Consider the following 17,647-nt stretch of genomic DNA (forward strand, 5'->3'; position numbering starts at 1 on the left):
CCCACCAGCCGGCGCCCATGGCCGCCCTCTGACCCCCTCCCGGGCCGCGCCTCCTCCTCGCCGCCCCCGCGCAGCCCGGCCGGCCCCGGGCCCCCACTTCTGCCTGCGCCGTGCCCCCCCCCAGCCGCCGGCACGGCCCCGCCCCCGCTGCCCCGGTGGTGGCCCACGGCCCCCCGGCTCCCCGTGGTCAAACTGGAGTCGCTGAAGCGCTGGAACGAAGAGAGGGGCCTCTGGTGCGAGAAGGGGGTGCAGGTGCTGCTGACCACCGTGGGCGCCTTCGCGGCCTTCGGCCTCATGACCATCGCCATCAGCACCGACTACTGGCTGTACACGCGCGCCTTCATCTGTAACACCACCAACCTCACGGCCGGCGACGACGCGCCTCCCCACCGCGGGGGCAGCGGCTCCTCGGAGAAGAAGGACCCCGGCGGCCTCACCCACTCGGGGCTCTGGAGGATCTGCTGCCTGGAAGGTAGGGTGCGGGGGGCCCCGGCCTCGCGCCCCTCCTCCCCTCCAGACTCCGCGGGCCGGGGACCCCCCTCCGCTGGCTGCTTCTGCCCCCTCTTCCGGGGTCCCGGCCCCCCTCCTGCACCCCGCCTCCCCGCCCCGCACACCGTCCCCTCCCCTCCGGGCCACTGCGGGCCCGCCCCGTCCCTCCCTCTGCCTCCTCCCTCCCTCTGCCTCCTCCCTCCACGGTGCCCTCTGCGTCCCTCTTCCTTCCCTCCCCTTCCCTTCCCTCCCGGGGACCCTCCCTTCCTCTGCTGGGCCGGCTGGCCTCCTCCAGGCCCCCTCCCAGCTGCTCTCCGCAGACACCCTACCGCGGTCCCCTCCGCCCCCCTGCCCCTGCTTCCTCCTCCTGGGCTGCTCCTCCCGCAGACGTCAGGGGTCATGGCCGTGCCCTCTCTGGTCAGAGCTGGTTACCCTCTCCTCTCTTCTCTCCTGTGGACTCCAGTCGCGTTGGCCCTCTCCATTAGGATTTCCTCCAGCCTCCCGGCCTGGCCCTAGGCCTCCTCTGCTCCACCTTCACTCTGCTCAGGCCTCCACCCACCCCTTCCTCCTCCTTGAACACCTCACTCGTGGACCGTAAGACCACCGCCTCTCCCGGTCTCCATCTCTGCTCTGTCCTTGGGTGCTGCTCTCCCTCTTGTAGCCCTTCTCCGTGCTGGGGGGCCTCCAGCTCAACCTCTGCTCACCTGCCCACTGCTGTCCTCTCCCTGCCCCCCCAGCCCCTCCTCCCTCCCACTCAGCGGGGTCTGCACAGCTCTGGGCCTGGGGCTGGAGGCAGGGCATCTGGGTCCCAGGCCCACCATGCGTCTGTCTCCTGTGTGATCACTATCTGTTCACCGCCCTGAGCCTCACGGCTCTTACACACAACTACACAGTCCCAAACCTCTCCTCCGGCATCAAAGAGACCAAGATCTCTCTACTTCTTCATCCCTCTCTGTTCCCATCCTTTCCTCCTCTCTTTTGCTGAGCACTCGCGGTGAGTGAGGAGTGCAGTTGTCTCCTTTAATCCTGTGAGGCAGGATCCTGTCGGGGATGAGGAAACCAAGGCTCAGAGAGGTTAAGCCACTTGCCCAAGGTCACCCAGCTGTGACTGGGGCAGAGCCAAGAGAACCCAGGTCTCAAGGATGGGATGTGCTGATACGCTTTGTCTGGTGTGCCAAGTGTTTAAAACTGAAGCCAAAATCCGAATCCGTTGCCAACATTTAAAAATAGGGAGACTTCACATTGAAAATCTGATTTCCAGCTTCTTTTGAACTAGTGGAAGATCTGACAGCGCAGGGCCTCATTCTGCAGTGGCCACGACTGGCCGGTCCAAGCAGCCGCTGCCCCTGCAGATCAGGCATGCGGTGCGCACGTCCCCACAGTCGCCTCTGCTCCCTGTCCCCTCGCATCTGTCCACTGTCTTATTATCGTACTTCCTTCCTCCTGTGGGCGTTCGAGTCCGGTGCATCCACTGGTCTGACCAAACGCCAGGCACCAGCCATGGGTGGGGGCCTGTGTCCCGAAACCCCTAGGACAGTGGACAGCATGTAATAAGAATGCCATCCATCCATCTGTCTGTCCGTCCACCCGTCCATCCGTCCATCTGTCTGTCCATCCACCCATCCATCCGTCCATCTGTCCATCCGTCCATCCACCCATAGGACTGATATTTATTGGGTTTACACTGTATGCCAGGCGCAGTTCTTGCTGGCGGGGTGAATGGCAGAGAAAAACAAAAGATCCCAGCTTCGTTCGTCTTCTATGCACGAGGGAGAGACAAATGATAAGGAAGATAAGTAAACAAAACCTTTAGGGTGTCAGCTGGCACGAAGTGCTAAGGAGGACAGGGGACAGGATGGGAAGCGTCAGGACACACGTGTGACATTGCAGGTGAGGAGATGAGGACGGGTCTCACCGAGCAGGCGACCTCGGGGCGGAGGCCTAAAGGAAGGGGCATGGAGCCACATGGCTCTCTGGAGGGAAGGCAGCCACGGCGGAGGCCCTGAGGTGGGGGCCTGGGTGTCTGGCCCCTGGTAACCTGAGCTGGGGGGTGTGCTGGGAGATGCAGTCCGAGAGAGAACAGGCCCCCATTGCACACGTTGCAGGTGCTGGGCTGTGACTTGGCTTTCCCGTCCAGCGTTCCCCACGTACCTAGCGGACAGGAGGGCTCTGGCTGAGCTGGGCAGAGACTGAGGGGTCAGGCGAGAGGGAGGACAGGCGGACGCTTGTCTGGGGTGGGGGTGGGTGGAGTTGGAGGAGAGATTTGGATTCAGAGCGTGTCCCAAAGCTAGAGTGGCCGTGGGGGTTGAGACACTGGTGGCAGGGTGGCTGTGGGAGGCGAGAGAGAGAGAGAGAGAGAATGAGAGAGAGATCGGGGGTCTCCGAGGCAGCGTCTCTCAAACTCAGCACTCCGGACGCTTTGGCTGTGGGGACCATCCTGCACACTGTAGGGTCTCGGCAGCATCCTGGCCTCTGCCTTTTCTTCTCCGTGCCGAGAGCAGTCCCCAAGTCATGACAACCAAAGTTGTCCACTTTCTCTGTCTGGGAATAAATTCCTCCCTGGTCGGGAGTCACCGCTCCCAAGGCTGTGGCCTGAGCGCCCGAGAATGGCAGGGGAGGGGGTGGGGGGTGAGTGTAGGGGGGCCTCCGGGGGACGGTTCAGCGGGTATTTCATTTTATGTATTTTATTTTCTCTGGTCTAATTTATTGTGAGGACAGCTAGCAGGAGCTCGATTTTGGATGTGTTGCATCTAGGATGCTTTTTAGGCGTATCACCTAGGACAGGGGTGGGCATAGCCGAGGGCCACATGGTCGGTGTTTTAGGCTCTGTGGACCTGTCCCTGTCACAGCCACTCCTGAAAACATCTAAAGAGGACACGTGAGTGAATGAGCGTGGCCGTGTTCCAGTTAAACTCGTGTGTGGACACCGACCTCTGGATTTCGTAGCTTTCTCACGTGCCACGGAACACTCTCCTTTGATATTTTTTTTTTTTTCCATTCACTTAGGAAATGTAAAACCTATTCTTTGCCAGATTTGGCAGGCTGGGTTTGGCCCACGGGTTGTGGATTGCTGACCCCTGATCTAGGCTGTGAGCGATACGCTGTACGAGGCCAGAGTTCAGGGGACAGTCTGGGCTGGCGATATAAATCGGGGGGGTCATTGCATATGGATGGATGAGGTCACCTAGAGAATGCGAAGAGAGAAACATACCAAACAATTAGTTGAAGGGCTGCAGCCTGAGCTAGTCCACTATTAAAAGAGAGATGAGAGAAGCCAGCAAAAAGAGCTCAGAAAGCAAGAGCCACGGAGATTTAGGGAAAATGAGGTAAGTGGGTGTCCCAGAAGCCAAAGGAGAGGTGGTAAGGAGGGTGTAAATGAAGGCCGGCTCCATTATTACTGTAATCATCATGTATTTGTCACACAGCGCTCACAGTAGCCTTGTGTAATACGTACCCCCATCATTCCCACCTTCTAGAAATGCAAGTGAAGGCTCAGAGAAAGTGCAATGACTTTCCCAAGGTCACATGACTCATAGGCAGTTGAGTCTGGATTTGAATCCAGGTCTGTTTTCCTTCCTAGGAGAACAAAGCAAGGCATCCACCAGCCTCCAGCCCACGAGGGACCCGGGAATGTAGAAACCGAGCCCCCCGGACCACTGCCTCCTGAAGGCACTCGATCCCCGGGGATTTTCGGGTTCCGTCCCCATGTCCCTGTGAGTCTCCCGGACAGATGCAGTAGGTAGAGTGACTGAGACACAGACGCTGGGACAAGACTGGGATTGGGTTTCCTTCCTGCCTTCTGAGCACAGCAGGGTGACCTCGGGCTCCACACTGAACCTCTCTGTGCCTCATTTCCATCCTCCAAGGATTGGGGTTTGCAACATCCCTTAACCCCCAGGGACTGTGGAGGGGTTCAATGAGCTGTAATTGTAAGGTATTTAAAAGGCTAGCAGGCACAGCGTAAGGGTTAGATTGTGTCGTTGATATTTTGTTGTTGTTGTTGTTCTAATTATTCAGAATTCAGGTGACAGTCCTGAGTCCCCCCTCCCTTGGTAGCCCAGAAATCTCGGCCTTTGACCCAGCACTGCCCATCACACAAGCTGCATATATGATTTAAAATTTTCCAGTAGCTACACTCAAGCAAGGAAAAAGAAGAAGGTTCAATGAATATAATTTAATAAATAGAACTTATACACTATAATAAATCAATATAAAGGCTAATATCTTTTATTTAACCAAGCATAGCCAAAATATTATCATTTTAATATGTAGTCCATGTAAAAAATTATTGATGGAATATTACGCATTTATTTCACAGTAAGGCTGAAATGCGGTACGTATTTTATGCTCACACCTCATCTCAATTGCCACGTTTCAAGTGCCCAGGAGCCACCTGGGGCTGGTAACACGGGTGTGGGTGTAGCTCCCTCCTCAGGAATCAAGACCTGGACCCACAGCTCCAGTCCCTCGAGTGGGGTATCTAAAGCCCCCGTGCCCAGCACTTTGCACGTCTTATTATCTCCCCAGTCCTCCCAACTGTGCCTCGGGAAGTGGTGTGAGGAGGAAGCTGATGGCCAGCAAGGGAAGTGAGTCAGCCACAAGGTCACCCAACATGTGAGGGGCAGAGCGGGCTGGAGCTCACTTCTCCGTGCACCCTCACTGCAGCACCGCCCCCTCGTCACTCCCACCTACCCAGGTCTGTGCTAGGCAGGCTCAGGGGAGACCCGGGGGCACATTAATGCCATCCCTGGACGGAAAAAGCTCCTGGCTCAGCCTAGTCAGGTCAGATAACACACAGAAGCATGTTACCCAGCCGCCTGTATTCTGCACTTGACCCTGTGTTCCACTGAACCCTTAGCAAAGCCTATGAGGTCATGGCATTGTCCTCATTTCCCAAATGAGGAAGCTGAGTCTCAGGGGCATTCAAGTCCCCAAAGCCACACAGCTGGGAAGCAGCCATCCCGGGATGTGATTTCAGGGACTGCGCTCCACTGTCTTAAATATGCTCACCTCTGAAGCCCAGGTACAATTAATCTCCTTCCCCTCAATTTACCATCTACACGGGACTGAGCAGTCTCCCACTCTATGCTCAGTTCTCACCTGTAAAGCAGGGACATCATTGTTATCCAGTATCCCTAGGGTTTGTCATAATTCCCAAGTGCATTACTACCTGTCGAATGCTCTAGGTGCCTGGCGTGTGCTTAGCCCCTTAGTAGGTACTGGTTATCATTACTGCTGTCATCACTAATCTGTTGAGAGGGTCTGTGTGCCATGTGCTTTACATGCTCAACGTCATTTAATTATGATTAATGTTTTGAGAGGTGTGCTGTGATCCCATTCAAGAAAGGGGAGAACTTGAACCCACAGTCTTACCGACCACACCATAATGAATGTGCTGATGGATGAGAGTTTGCATTTGAGGTGTATAATCAATCACTCATTCATTTTTTTTAAATTGTGGTAAAATATAACAAACCATAACATTAAATTTATCATCGTAACTTTTAAAAAAATTTATTTATTTGACAGAGAGATCACAAGCAGGCAGATAGGCAGGCAGAGAGAGAGGGGGAAGCAGGCTCCCCGCTGAGTGAGAACCCAATGCGGGGCTCGATCCCAGGACCCTGGGATCATGACCCGAGCCGAAGGCAGAGGCCCAACCCACTGAGCCACCCAGGCGTCCCTCATCGTAACTTTTTAAGGGTACACTTGCATTGCTGTGCACCTGTTCTCCAGAACTCTTCTCATTTTGCAAAATGAAACTGTCCCCATTCAACAAAAACTTCCCATGCCCCCTTCCCCCAGCCCCTGACACCCACCACTCTAACCTTCTGTCTCCATGAACTTGACTCCTCTAGATACCCTCTAGAAATGGAATCATACAATATTGGTATTTTCGTGACTGGCCTCCTTCCCTCAGCAGGGTGTCTTCAAAGTTCATCTGTTTCATCACATCGTTAGAATTCCCTTACTTTTGGAGGCTGAATAATACTCCGTTGAACGTACTGACCACATTCTGTTTCTCCACTCATTTGCTAATGGACACTAAGGTTGTTTTTGGCTGTTGTGAATAGTGCTGTTCCTGAAAATGAGGGTACACGTGTTTCTCAGAGACCCTGCTTTGAATCCTCTTGAGTATATATCCAGAAGTGGAATTGCGAGGTCATATAGTAGCACTTTTTAATTTAAAAATGTTTAAATTAATTTTTTAAATGGTAGCAGCTGGTACCATTTTCCATCCCCACTCACAGTGAACAAAGGTTTCAATTTCTCCACATCCCCATCCAGGTTTATTATTTTCTGCTTTGCTTTTTTAAATAGTAGCCATCCTAGTGGGTATGAGGCAGTATGTCATGGCGGTTTTCATTTGTATTTCCCTAATGATTAGTGATGTCGAGCATCTTTTCGTGTCCTTGGCCCATTCAATCATACTCTCATAAAAATATTTATTAAGCACTTACTAAGTGCTAGGTGTTGTTCTAGATGCTTGGAAGATAGTAGTGAACGGCCCATAATCTAATATGCCAGTAGGGCAAACTGCTGTGTGTTTTAATTCTGCTTCCACCACCCATCGGCTGGGAATTGATTAATCCTTTCTGTGGCTCTGCTTCCTCATCTGGACAATGGGTAGATGGATTGATATCAACTGAGCACTTAATTATGTTCTAGTCAAAGCGCTCAATCTCTTTACCTGGCTTCAATCCTCATAACAATTCCATGACGTAGGTCCTATTGTCCCCTTTTGTAGGTGAAAGGACTGAAGCAAATTGGCCTAAGTAACACCAACAAGGTCACAGAATCAGGACATGATGGAGTTGGGTTTCATTATCAAGCAGTGTGAGTCCAATTCCCAACGTTTGGCCACTGTGCAACACCAATAACATTATCTATTTCATGGGACTCGTGGGAGCTCTGGATGAGTTAATCCACCTAGGAAGCACTTAGCAAATGTTAGCTATTAGTGGAATTACTCACTGCCTCATACTCCTTCTTCTCAACCCTTTCCTTTATCCCCATTAATTTCCTCATCATCTTCTGCTTACAATCTCCCCTTCTGCTATCCCTATATTCATAATTTCATTCATTCATTCAACACCAATTCCTTGAGGCCTCCCTCCTTTGTGCCAGGCAATGCTAGGGACACACAGAGGAATCAGACTCCATGCCTATCCGCCCGCAGAAACCCCCAGCTTATTGAGGAAAAGAAGCTCATAAAGCAACCCTAGACATGCCCCAAAAAGGGGGGGGAGTAGGGTACCGCAGGGAGCTGTTCTACACTGGAGGGGGATGCTGACCCATCTTTGGTGGGAGGCGTGTGCGTACACGCGCGTGCGCACACAAGGGAAAGCTTCCTCAAGCAGGTACCCTGTGAGCCGCCCCCTTGCAGCCTAAGTTTTTCACCAGTGAAGAATGTGAACGGAATCCACAGCATGGGCAAAGGCCTGCAGGTTGGAAGGAGCCTGGAGAATCGAGCAATCTGAATGTATTTATATTTATGTTTATTTACGTATCCATCTCCAGTTATGTGATAGAGATAGAGTAGGAACTTTCCCCAAAGGTGACAAGATGGGTCCCCAAGGGTGTGAGGGTGAGGATTCCGGGATGGAAGAAGGGGGTGAGACTGCATGACGCCTAGAGGCGTACCTCCTCACATGCCTCTCCTTGCTCCAGCCACTCCGTCTCCTTCCAGAGGATTCCAGGTAAGAGACTGGGAATCCCTCTCCCTATAGGCAGAGCTGAAGAGACTACAACTCCCACGGTCCACTGGGGCTGCGCTCTCACAATTGGACTCAAGACTCTATAGGGCCTCATGGGAAATGTAGTCCTCGCCCTCTGCGCGCTCCTTCGTTTTCCCACGCATTTTCAGACCCGTCGACCAGTTCAGAGTCGCAGAGCGCCTTGACATTGCTGAGACCGGCGCCTTATTTCTCATAGCGGGGGAAAACGGAAGGCCAGAGAGGTTGAGTGTCCTAGCTCGGGTTACAGGGCAAAGGTCTTTGTGGCCTTTTTAGTGAGTGTTGCATGGTTTTTGCTTTTTGTTTCTTTGGTTTTTTTTTCCTTTTCTTTCTTTCTTTCTTTCTTTCTTCCTTTCTTTCTTTCTTTCTCTCTCTTCCTTCCTTCCTTCCTTTCTTCTTTTCTTTTCTTTTCTTTTTTTAACTGCTGGGAAAACCGAGGCCAGAGAAGTTTAGATTGTCCCAGATGCTGAACGGCTCGGGAGCCAGGATTTCCTGTCTCCCAATAGGCCCAGGGAGAGGAGGGGTTTGGGGAAGGAAGGGGTCTTCTCTCACCGGGGGTTCTTCCCACTCTTAAGTGTCCCCCGCCACCATCACCCCCATCCCCCTCCAGGGTTGAAAAGAGGCGTCTGCGTGAAGATCAACCATTTCCCGGAGGACACGGACTACGATCATGACAGCGCGGAGTATCTGCTCCGTACGTGGGGGTCTGAGTCAGAGTGGGTGGGTGGGGCTGCTGGGCCTGGGCCGGGGGCGGAGCGCGGAGGGCGGGGCGGGGGAGCGCACTTAGATCGACAGGCAGGGAAGAACTTGCCGACCAATCCAGAGCCGGAGGCTGAGATCCTCTGGACCCCAATTGGTTCAGTGATCCCTCTCCCGCCCCCTCCTCTCACCTTGGGGCGGGCTGAGGGGGGATCCCGGGAGGTGACTGGCCGTCTTACCGACCGAGCACGCTGCTCCGTGACTAGTTGTCGGCTTCTGGGCTGGGATTGGCCGCTGCGCCCTGGGCAACCTGCCGCGCGGACTGGCCACTCTCGAAAGCTGGCCGGGGAAGCCGGTGGCGCGATTGGTAGCTGCCCCGAGAACGCGGCAAATCCTGAATTATGATTGGCTGCGGCCTCCGCGGAGCTCAGAAATCGCAAATTCCGTTTGCTGGGGTCTGGAGGGTGGGTGGAGAGGACTGCAGAGAGAAAGACAGACAGACTGACGGACACACACACAAGCGAAGCCCGGAGGAAAAGACGGATCCGGGCAGAAGGACAGGGGGTGGGGCACAGGGGGAGGAAGGGCGGGGAGCCCAGGGGGAGAGATGGAACCCGGCAGAACGGGGGTGGGCCAGGTACTAAGCGATTCGAGAAATCCAGAGAAAGGAAAGAAATACGTAGAGGAGAAGGAGAATGATAAAAAGAGGGAGGGTCCTCAGAGAAAGAGAGGGAGAGTGATTCTGGGAAGTAAAAAGGAAAAAAAAAAGGTGCCAGGAGAGAGACTACTAGGCCGAGGGAGAAAGAAAAGCAGGAAGAAAAAGGCGGGAGAGGAGATCGGACCGAGAAACAGAAAAATTTTAAAAGAGGAGAGAGAATGAAAAAAAAAAAATGGCCAGAACACAGGCAGGGAGCGAGAATTGGAGGATTCCAGCGAGAGGAGCGGAAACAGGAGACGCAGCGCTCGAGGGGTCCGGAAGGCCGCGTCTGACGCCCTGGCCCCCACCCTCTCTCCCCTCCTCCCCTCTCCCTCGCAGGGGTCGTGCGGGCCTCCAGCATCTTCCCCATCCTCAGCGCCATCCTGCTGCTGCTCGGGGGCGTGTGCGTGGCGGCCTCCCGGGTCTATAAATCCAAGAGGAACATCATTCTGGGCGCAGGGATCCTGTTCGTGGCAGCAGGTGAGAGGCAGAGGGAGGGGGCGGCGGCCGGGGCGGCCACCTGCGCGGGCGCACGTGTGTGTGTGTGCGCGCGCGCGCGCGCGTGCCTGCGCGTTTGTAAAGCCACCGTGCCCCAGGCGCCTGCTGGGGCCCGGAGCCTTCCTAGGCTCTTCCTGAGCTCCATTGCCACCCGCTGGGCGAGGTAGGTGTCGCCTTTGCGCCGTCTTTGGGGGGAACAGGCCAGCACTGACAGGTGTCTAGCGCGGAATCGGGGATGCCGGGAGCTCAGGTTCCGAAGCCCGCGGGCCGGTAGACGGAAGGGGCGGGGCTTAGCAGAAGGGTGGGGCCTCGAGACAACTGGGGTCTTGACGATCGAGGGGCGGGGCTGGCATCCCGAGGACCGAGCGTGAGAGGGAGAAAGGGAATTGGCGGCAGATGGAGGGGAGGAGCCTGCTTTGGGGGCGGGGCCTCGCGAACCCGGGCGATCCAAGAAGAGCTTGCCCTCGCACACCATCTAGACCAACTTCGAGTGGGGCTTCCCCACACGTCCCTCCCCCCGCACCCCTGGCTTCCCTTCTTTTCTACGTGAAATGAGTAGTGCTGGGAAATGCTAGCGGACAGAATCCAGAGAAGGGGGAGGATTTAGCATGAAGAGAAGGGGGTGCTTTGGGAATGGGTCAAGATCTGCTTTTGGGCCAGAGGACTCAAAGGCGGGGTACAGGCGGAGAAGCCCCGTCTGGACCCGCAGGGGGCGGGGTTTGATAAGTTGGAGGCGGGGCTTAGAGTAGCAGGGGGGCCCCGATCCAGTAAGGGCGAATTTTAGACCAGCGGGGTAGGGCCTAGACTAGATAACCAGTCTGGATTGATATCATGAAAGGAAGAGTTTAGATCAGCACGGGACTGAGCCTAGAGAATCAGAGCGGAATTACACATTAACAGTTTAAACGACTTTAGGGCTCGGGAGAAAACCTAGGTTTATAACATTAAAAATTGAGTTCTAGACTACTCAGGGTAGGGCCTGGAAAGCCAGGCCGGGATTACGTCATCACGGGCAGGGTTTAGACGAGACCGAACAGAGCCTGGACCCGCTGGGGCCAGGTTTCGACCGGACTAGAGGAGGTGGAGCCTGGGCTAGCTGGGATTGGGGACTTTGACCCTCTAGGGCTGGGGCCTAGATCAACTGGGAAGGAGTTTAGACCGACCGTGACAAGGTCTGGACCAGCTGGGGCATGGTCCCCAGCTAGCCAGGGAGGAGTTCGAACACCTGGGGCAGCACAGTGATCATTTGGGGCGGGGCTTATGCCCTTCGGAAGTGGAGGTTAGACCAGCGTGGGCTGGGGCCTGGGCCAGCTCGGCAGGAGATAGAGCACCTGGGACGGGACAGGGATCCTTGGGGGCAGGAACTAGACCACCGGGGGGTGGAGCTTAGACCACCGCGGGGCGGGTTGTGGGCCAGCTCGGGAGGCGTTAGAGCCCTGGGACGGGGCTGTCCGGACGGTCGGGGCTGGGCCGCCGGGCGGGGCGGGGCGGGGGCGGGGCGGGGCGGGGGCGGGGCCGGGGTGGCCTCCAGGCTCCCGTCTGACCGTCCCCCGCCCAGGCCTGAGCAACATCATCGGCGTGATCGTGTACATCTCGGCCAACGCGGGCGAGCCGGGCCCGAAGCGGGACGAGGAGAAGAAGAACCACTACTCGTACGGCTGGTCCTTCTACTTCGGCGGGCTGTCGTTCATCCTGGCCGAGGTGATCGGCGTGCTGGCCGTCAACATCTACATCGAGCGCAGCCGCGAGGCGCACTGCCAGTCTCGCTCGGACCTGCTCAAGGCCGGCGGGGGCGCGGGCGGCAGTGGCGGGAGCGGCCCCTCGGCCATCCTCCGTCTGCCCAGTTACCGCTTCCGCTACCGCCGCCGCTCCCGCTCTAGCTCCCGCTCCAGCGAGCCGTCGCCGTCGCGGGACGCGTCTCCCGGCGGCGCCGGGGGCCCGGGCTTCGCCTCCACGGACATCTCCATGTACACGCTCAGCCGCGACCCGTCCAAGGGCAGCGTGGCCGCGGGGCTGGCGGGGGCCGGCGGCGGCGGTGGCGGCGGTGGCGGCGGCGGCGGCGGCGGCGGCGGCGGGGCGTACGGCGGCGCGGGCGCGGGCGCGGGCGCGGGCGGCGGCGGGGCGGGCGCCGAGCGGGACCGCGGGGGCGCGCCCGGCTTCCTCACGCTGCACAACGCCTTCCCCAAGGAGGCGGGCGGCGGCGTCACGGTCACGGTCACCGGGCCGCCCGCCGCGCCCGCCCCGCCCGCGCCCGCGCCCGCCGCGCCCGCCCCCGGGACCCTGGCCAAGGAGGCCGCCGCCTCCAACACCAACACGCTCAACAGGAAAACCACGCCGGTGTAGGGGCGCGCGCCGGGGGGCGCCGAGGGGGCGTGTCCGGGGCGCGTGCGCGGGCGCGCGTGCAACGAGGCTGCCGTGGGGGCGGGGGCGCCCCTCCCTCCCCGCGAGCGCGCTGGAGACTGCTTGGCCTTCCCCCGCGCCCCGCGCTCCGATCGGGGACCCCCACCCCGAGGGCGGAGGCCGTTGGGAGGGGGCGTCGTGTTTTATTTTTTTGTGGGATGGGGGGGTGGGGGGAGGGCCGTGGAGTTTTTTTGCAGTTTTGAGATGTTTTCTTTTTAATGTTTTGCTGTGTGCATGTGGGGGCGGGGCGGGGGGGAGGGAGGGACTCCCAGCCCAGCCCAACTCCTGGAGAGGGGCCCATAACACACGAATATATAGTTATACCTACCAACTATATATATGCCCTATGTGAAGAAGCAGAAAGGTAAAGAGAAGGCTTGCAGAAAGGCAAGGTAACAAGGCATGGACGTGGGCATTCGTTCACTCTTTCATTCATTATTCCACGAGGGTTTATTGAGTGCCTGTTAGGCACCAGGAAGGTCCTGGGGAGGGAACATAATGGCCACGGAGGGTGACTTGTTCATTCGTTACCCGAAATCCATTGGTATACTTAAGCACCAGGCATTGGGGTGGCCACTGAGCCTACAGAAGGAAGACAGCGTTCCCCAATGTCCTCATAGAATTTGCATCTTGTGCAAGAGACAGACATTCATCAAAGAACTGTATATACAAAGAGTAAGTTACAGTTAGAACCTGGGAGAAATCTGAAATGCTTTGACTTGCTCTGTTAGGGAGGTGTAACCCAATTTAAAAGTTAGGAATATTTTAGCTGACATTGAAAGGATGACAAGACACCAGCCAGGTGAAGCTGGGGGAAGTGTCTCAGCCAGGGAGCAGCATATGCAAAGGCCCTGGGGCAGGAAGAGCTTCCAGGGAGGGCTTAGGTGTAGCAAGCCAGGTGCAGATGGGACAAGACAAAGCTGGAGAGGCAGACACAGCTTGACTGCCCAGGGACTTGTAGGTTAGGTCAGGAGTTTGGATTTCATTCTGAGGGCAGCAGGGAGCCATGGAATGGCTTTAAGCAGGAGCACAATGTGAATAGGGCACAAAAGGGAGGCCAGAAATCAAAGAAGAGAGTGAGAGGCAGAGGCAGGCTGAAATTCAGCATCAAACACAGGCCCTGGTCCTTGAAACTCCCATTCCTGGGAAGAAGCAGGTAATCACAAAATCCTAGAGCACAGCAAGGCGTCTGGTGTACAGGAGAAGCCCTGTCTCTGTGGGACTTAGACATTTGTGTCTCATTCATGCATTAATTCAGCCATTCACTCATTGACATTTCTGTGCCTCTGCTAACATACCAGGCAGTGTGTGTTGGAATCAGGGTCCCCCAAGATGAAACAGACCATACCCTTGCTCTCGAGGTGGAGTCATCAAAAACTGTAATGTGGGCAGGGTGATTGGGGCCATGACAGGGACTATGATGGACACCTTGAATGGAGAACATAGTGACTGAACTCCAGCAGTGAGCTGTACTCTGGGAAACTTCCCGGAGAACAAAGTTTAAGAAGGATGCATAGGAACCTGTCAAGTGACAGGTTCACCCCCTTTGTGACCCAGGCATGGGCCAGGGGGAGTGACATGGCACGCTGTATTTGGGACAGGGTTCAAAGTTCTGGGACATCGCAGGCCAGGGTAGGGTCGGAGGTCAGGTCAGAGAAGGAGCTAGAGGCCAGAGCTGGAAGGTGTCGGAGTGCCGGGTGAAGGAGTTTGGGCTTTATTCTGAGGGCAGTGAGGAGAAACGGGAGTTTTGAGCCGCAGAAGTCCAGGACTGGATTGCGCATTAGAAGGAGCCACTTGGGAAAGTGGTGAACAGGAGGCTGATGCTCTGGGATGGGGAGAAGAGGGCCACAGGTGGGCTGAGCAAGGGCTGTGGGGGTGGGGGGGATGGATTCAAAGGCCACCAGGGATGCAGAAGGGACGTTCGTTGCTTCATGGATGTCCCTTCATTTGCTCAGCAAATATTTCCGGTGTGCCAGGTCCTGTGCCTGGCCATACTGGGGGCTGGAGATGCTTCAGACCCTGCCCAGCCCTCTAGGGCTCCCAGTCTGGTGGGAAGACAGCCTGGGACACGGAGGGGGAGGAAGCGGTCATTGGTGGTGCCAGAGGCTTCAGCAGCCTCCGTTCTGATGACAGAAGGCAGCCGAGGGAGGGATGGGATCAGACTGCGTGTTGGGAGTTCCCCTCGGGGGCCTTATGGGTGGACTAGAAACAGGGAGAGCCTAGAGGGCAGGGAACCAGGGAGGAATTCCCTGGGAGCAGTTTTAGGGAGAGTGGGTAGAAAATGTGGGGGAAGGAATACAAGACAGAGTGTAGGGAAGCTCAGTGGAGAGACAGGACAGGGAGAGGCAGAGTCCAGAGAGTCAAGATGGGTGAGAGGGGGGATTCCTTGGTGAAGGAGGGGGTAGAAGTGCTTGGGGGGCGTGGATTCTAGAGTCCAAAGGCCAAATATAGAGCAAGAAAGAGGTGAAGGGTGGGGGAGATGGGGAGGAGTGGGGAGATGGGAAGAGCGGGGTTGGGGGAGGGGATGTAAGAGAACACTGGGTGAGTCACAGAGCCAGGGAAAGTTGGAGACCCTGAGGGTGACCAGAGGGGAGAGAGAGGGGGGCAGAGGTGCACATGTCAGTATGGATGTCTCAGAGGTACACAAAACTAAACAGAGACGGAGAGGTGGAACCACAGGGAAGGATCCAGAGATCTGCCCCGAAGCAAGCGTGGAGACAGGATAGGAATGACCCACTTCTTTTGTTTGTGTTCAGGATTAGTATGCAAGAAGTATTTATCAAGTGTCAAACTGTTCTGGACCCAGGCTAGGCCTACAGAATGTGGTGGGCAGACAGTCAAGGTCCTGCCCTCTGGGATCCCCAGGAGAGACCAACGATAAACCCTGCGGTTACCAAGAGGTGAATTAACACTATCCAGGGTGTGGTGACAGTGATGGGACACGGGACTGCAGGCCTCACTGCAGTGATGACATTTGAACAGATAGGGGACTTGTCACATGGAAAGGGGACAGGACAAGCATTCAGGCCACCCAAGGTGGCACGGGAGGTTTGGGAGGAGACCCTGTGGCAGGCTGATTAACAGGGGTGAAAACAGTGGGGCAAGGTCAGGGCATAGGCTAGGTGCCCATCCTATAGCTCTGGGAAGAAATTTGCATTTTAGGAAGCCTGAGTGACAGAAAGAGGAGTTATTAATCGGGCTTGCACAGCACCGAGCTGTGGTATGTTGCCTGGAAGGGGGTCCTGGAACAAGGAATCGGGATTTGGGTGGGAGGGACCAGGCATCCTCCTTCGGACATGTCAAGTTGTAGATGCCTGCCTGAAACCCAAGTCAAAGTATCCGGTAACCCGCTGGATATGTGAGCTTCAGGGAGAAGCCATGGCTGGTGATATAAGTTTTGGAAAGGTCAGCATACAGGAGACATTGTAAGCCACGGGGCTGCCCTGAGTGGGGGAGGGGGGCGCCTAGAGGGAGAATGCAGACAGAGAGGTGACCCTGGCTGGAGGCTCAGGGTCATCTATGTGGGGGGAGAAGAGGATGTAGCAAACGAAGCCCTGGGGGAGGGGGTGACCATGGGGTAGGCAGTGGCCAGTGGGACTGAGAACTGCAGAGAAAGCCCAGGAGCCAGAGGATGGCGAGGTCTGGCCCGGTAAGAGGTCATTTCAGTGCAATGGTTGAGACCAGAGGAAGGGAAAGGGGCAAGCCACTTTTTAGCATGAAAATTACAAGGGTTTTCATACTAAAGGAAGTTCATACTCTTTTTGGGAAAAGAGAGCAAGGGGAGGCAGGACAGAACCGAGCACTCCCAAGTGACTTAGCTCGGGTGAGATGCAGACCAGGGGGTGGGGGTGGGGCGAGTCAGGGCCTGGGCACTGTGCTGCCGGGCAGGGTGTGCTCCGAATGCTCCGGCTCCCCTCTGGGTCCTGCCAGGCCCGGGAAAGGAGAGAACAGGTGTCACTCATTTAAGAAGGAGTCCCAGGCCTTCCGGGAGCCCAGGCCGGCAATCTCCCAGCTGCTGGTTGAGAGACAGGGAGCAAGGCTGGTTAGAGCGCAGAGGGAGGCGTGTCCCGACGGGGACACCTTCCCCTCCCTTGGGAGGACCTGTCTGTGTGTCACATCTCATTTTATCCATCCGTCCATCCTTTTAAGTCACCCGATGCACATCTCCCAAGGCCTCCTTGTGTGTCCAGTCCTGGGCTGGGCGGTGTTGAGGACAAAGATGAGTCTCTCCTGTATCCTGCCCTGCCCCAGGCTGGTGGGAGAGCTAGGGACACACACACACACACACACACACACACACACACGGTCACATTCCAGGCAACTCATGCTCCAACGCAAGCCGCACAGGGCGCTGAACGTGTCCACAGCAGGGCGGACAGACAGGGCCAGGGTGCACCCCGGAGCGGCCAACCATGGACGGACAGAAGTGGTGGTGGAAGGTGGGTCCCACCCGGCCCGTCCGCACAAGGGCTGAGGGAGGGGTGAGGGGTGAAGGTCAGGCCCTGCTGCCGTTCCACATGGCTGTCCCTGTCCCTGCCCCCAGGGGAGCTGAAACTGCATGGAAGGTCCCCTGGGGGCCCCTGTCTAATAAACTCGATGACGAGGACTGTGGTTCTGGTTCCAGGGCCCCTGACACCCATCCTCTCCCTGACGCCTGCCCCTTTCGCCCCTGGGGAGCTGAAGACGCCAGCACCAGCACGAGTTCTTGCTTCCATCAAGACCCAGGGGTCTGAGTCCCAGTCTTCTGTCCAGGCGTTCAGGCCCCCAGCCCCCTCCTCCCTCAGACCCAGGAAGTCAAGGCCAGCCCCTCCTCCCTCAGATCCGGGAGTCCAGTCCCCAGCCCCCTCCTCCCTCAGACCCAGGAGTCCAGGTCCCCAGCCCCCTCCTCCCTCAGACCCAGGAGTCCAGGCCCCCAGCCTACCCCCTCAGACCCAGGAGTCCAGCCCCCCAGTCCCCTCCTCCCTCAGACCCAGGAGTCCAGCCCCCGCCCCTCCTCCTCCCTCAGACCCAGGAGTCAGGGGCCCCAGTCACTCCTCCCTCAGACGTAGCAATTCAGGCTCCCAGCCAGGCCTGCTCCGGACCCCAAATCCAGGTTCCCTGCCACCATGGAGTCGGGATCCTCGGCTCA

General features: G+C 56.8%; 1 protein-coding gene across 1 annotated transcript; it reads left to right on the plus strand.

Annotated features, from left to right (window-relative positions):
- Positions 1-201: 201 nt before the first annotated feature.
- CACNG8 (calcium voltage-gated channel auxiliary subunit gamma 8) lies at positions 202-12,462 on the plus strand (the record flags this gene model as incomplete). Its single annotated transcript, XM_080828510.1, has 4 exons — positions 202-472; positions 8,836-8,919; positions 9,961-10,101; positions 11,678-12,462. Exons 1-4 carry the CDS (start codon positions 295-297, stop codon positions 12,460-12,462), a joined length of 1,188 nt encoding a protein of 395 aa, XP_080684636.1. The 5' UTR covers positions 202-294.
- Positions 12,463-17,647: the final 5,185 nt, after the last annotated feature.

The sequence above is a fragment of the Martes martes genome (assembly GCF_963455335.1).
Source record: "Martes martes genome assembly, chromosome: 17".
Classification (NCBI taxonomy): Eukaryota; Metazoa; Chordata; class Mammalia; order Carnivora; family Mustelidae; genus Martes; species Martes martes.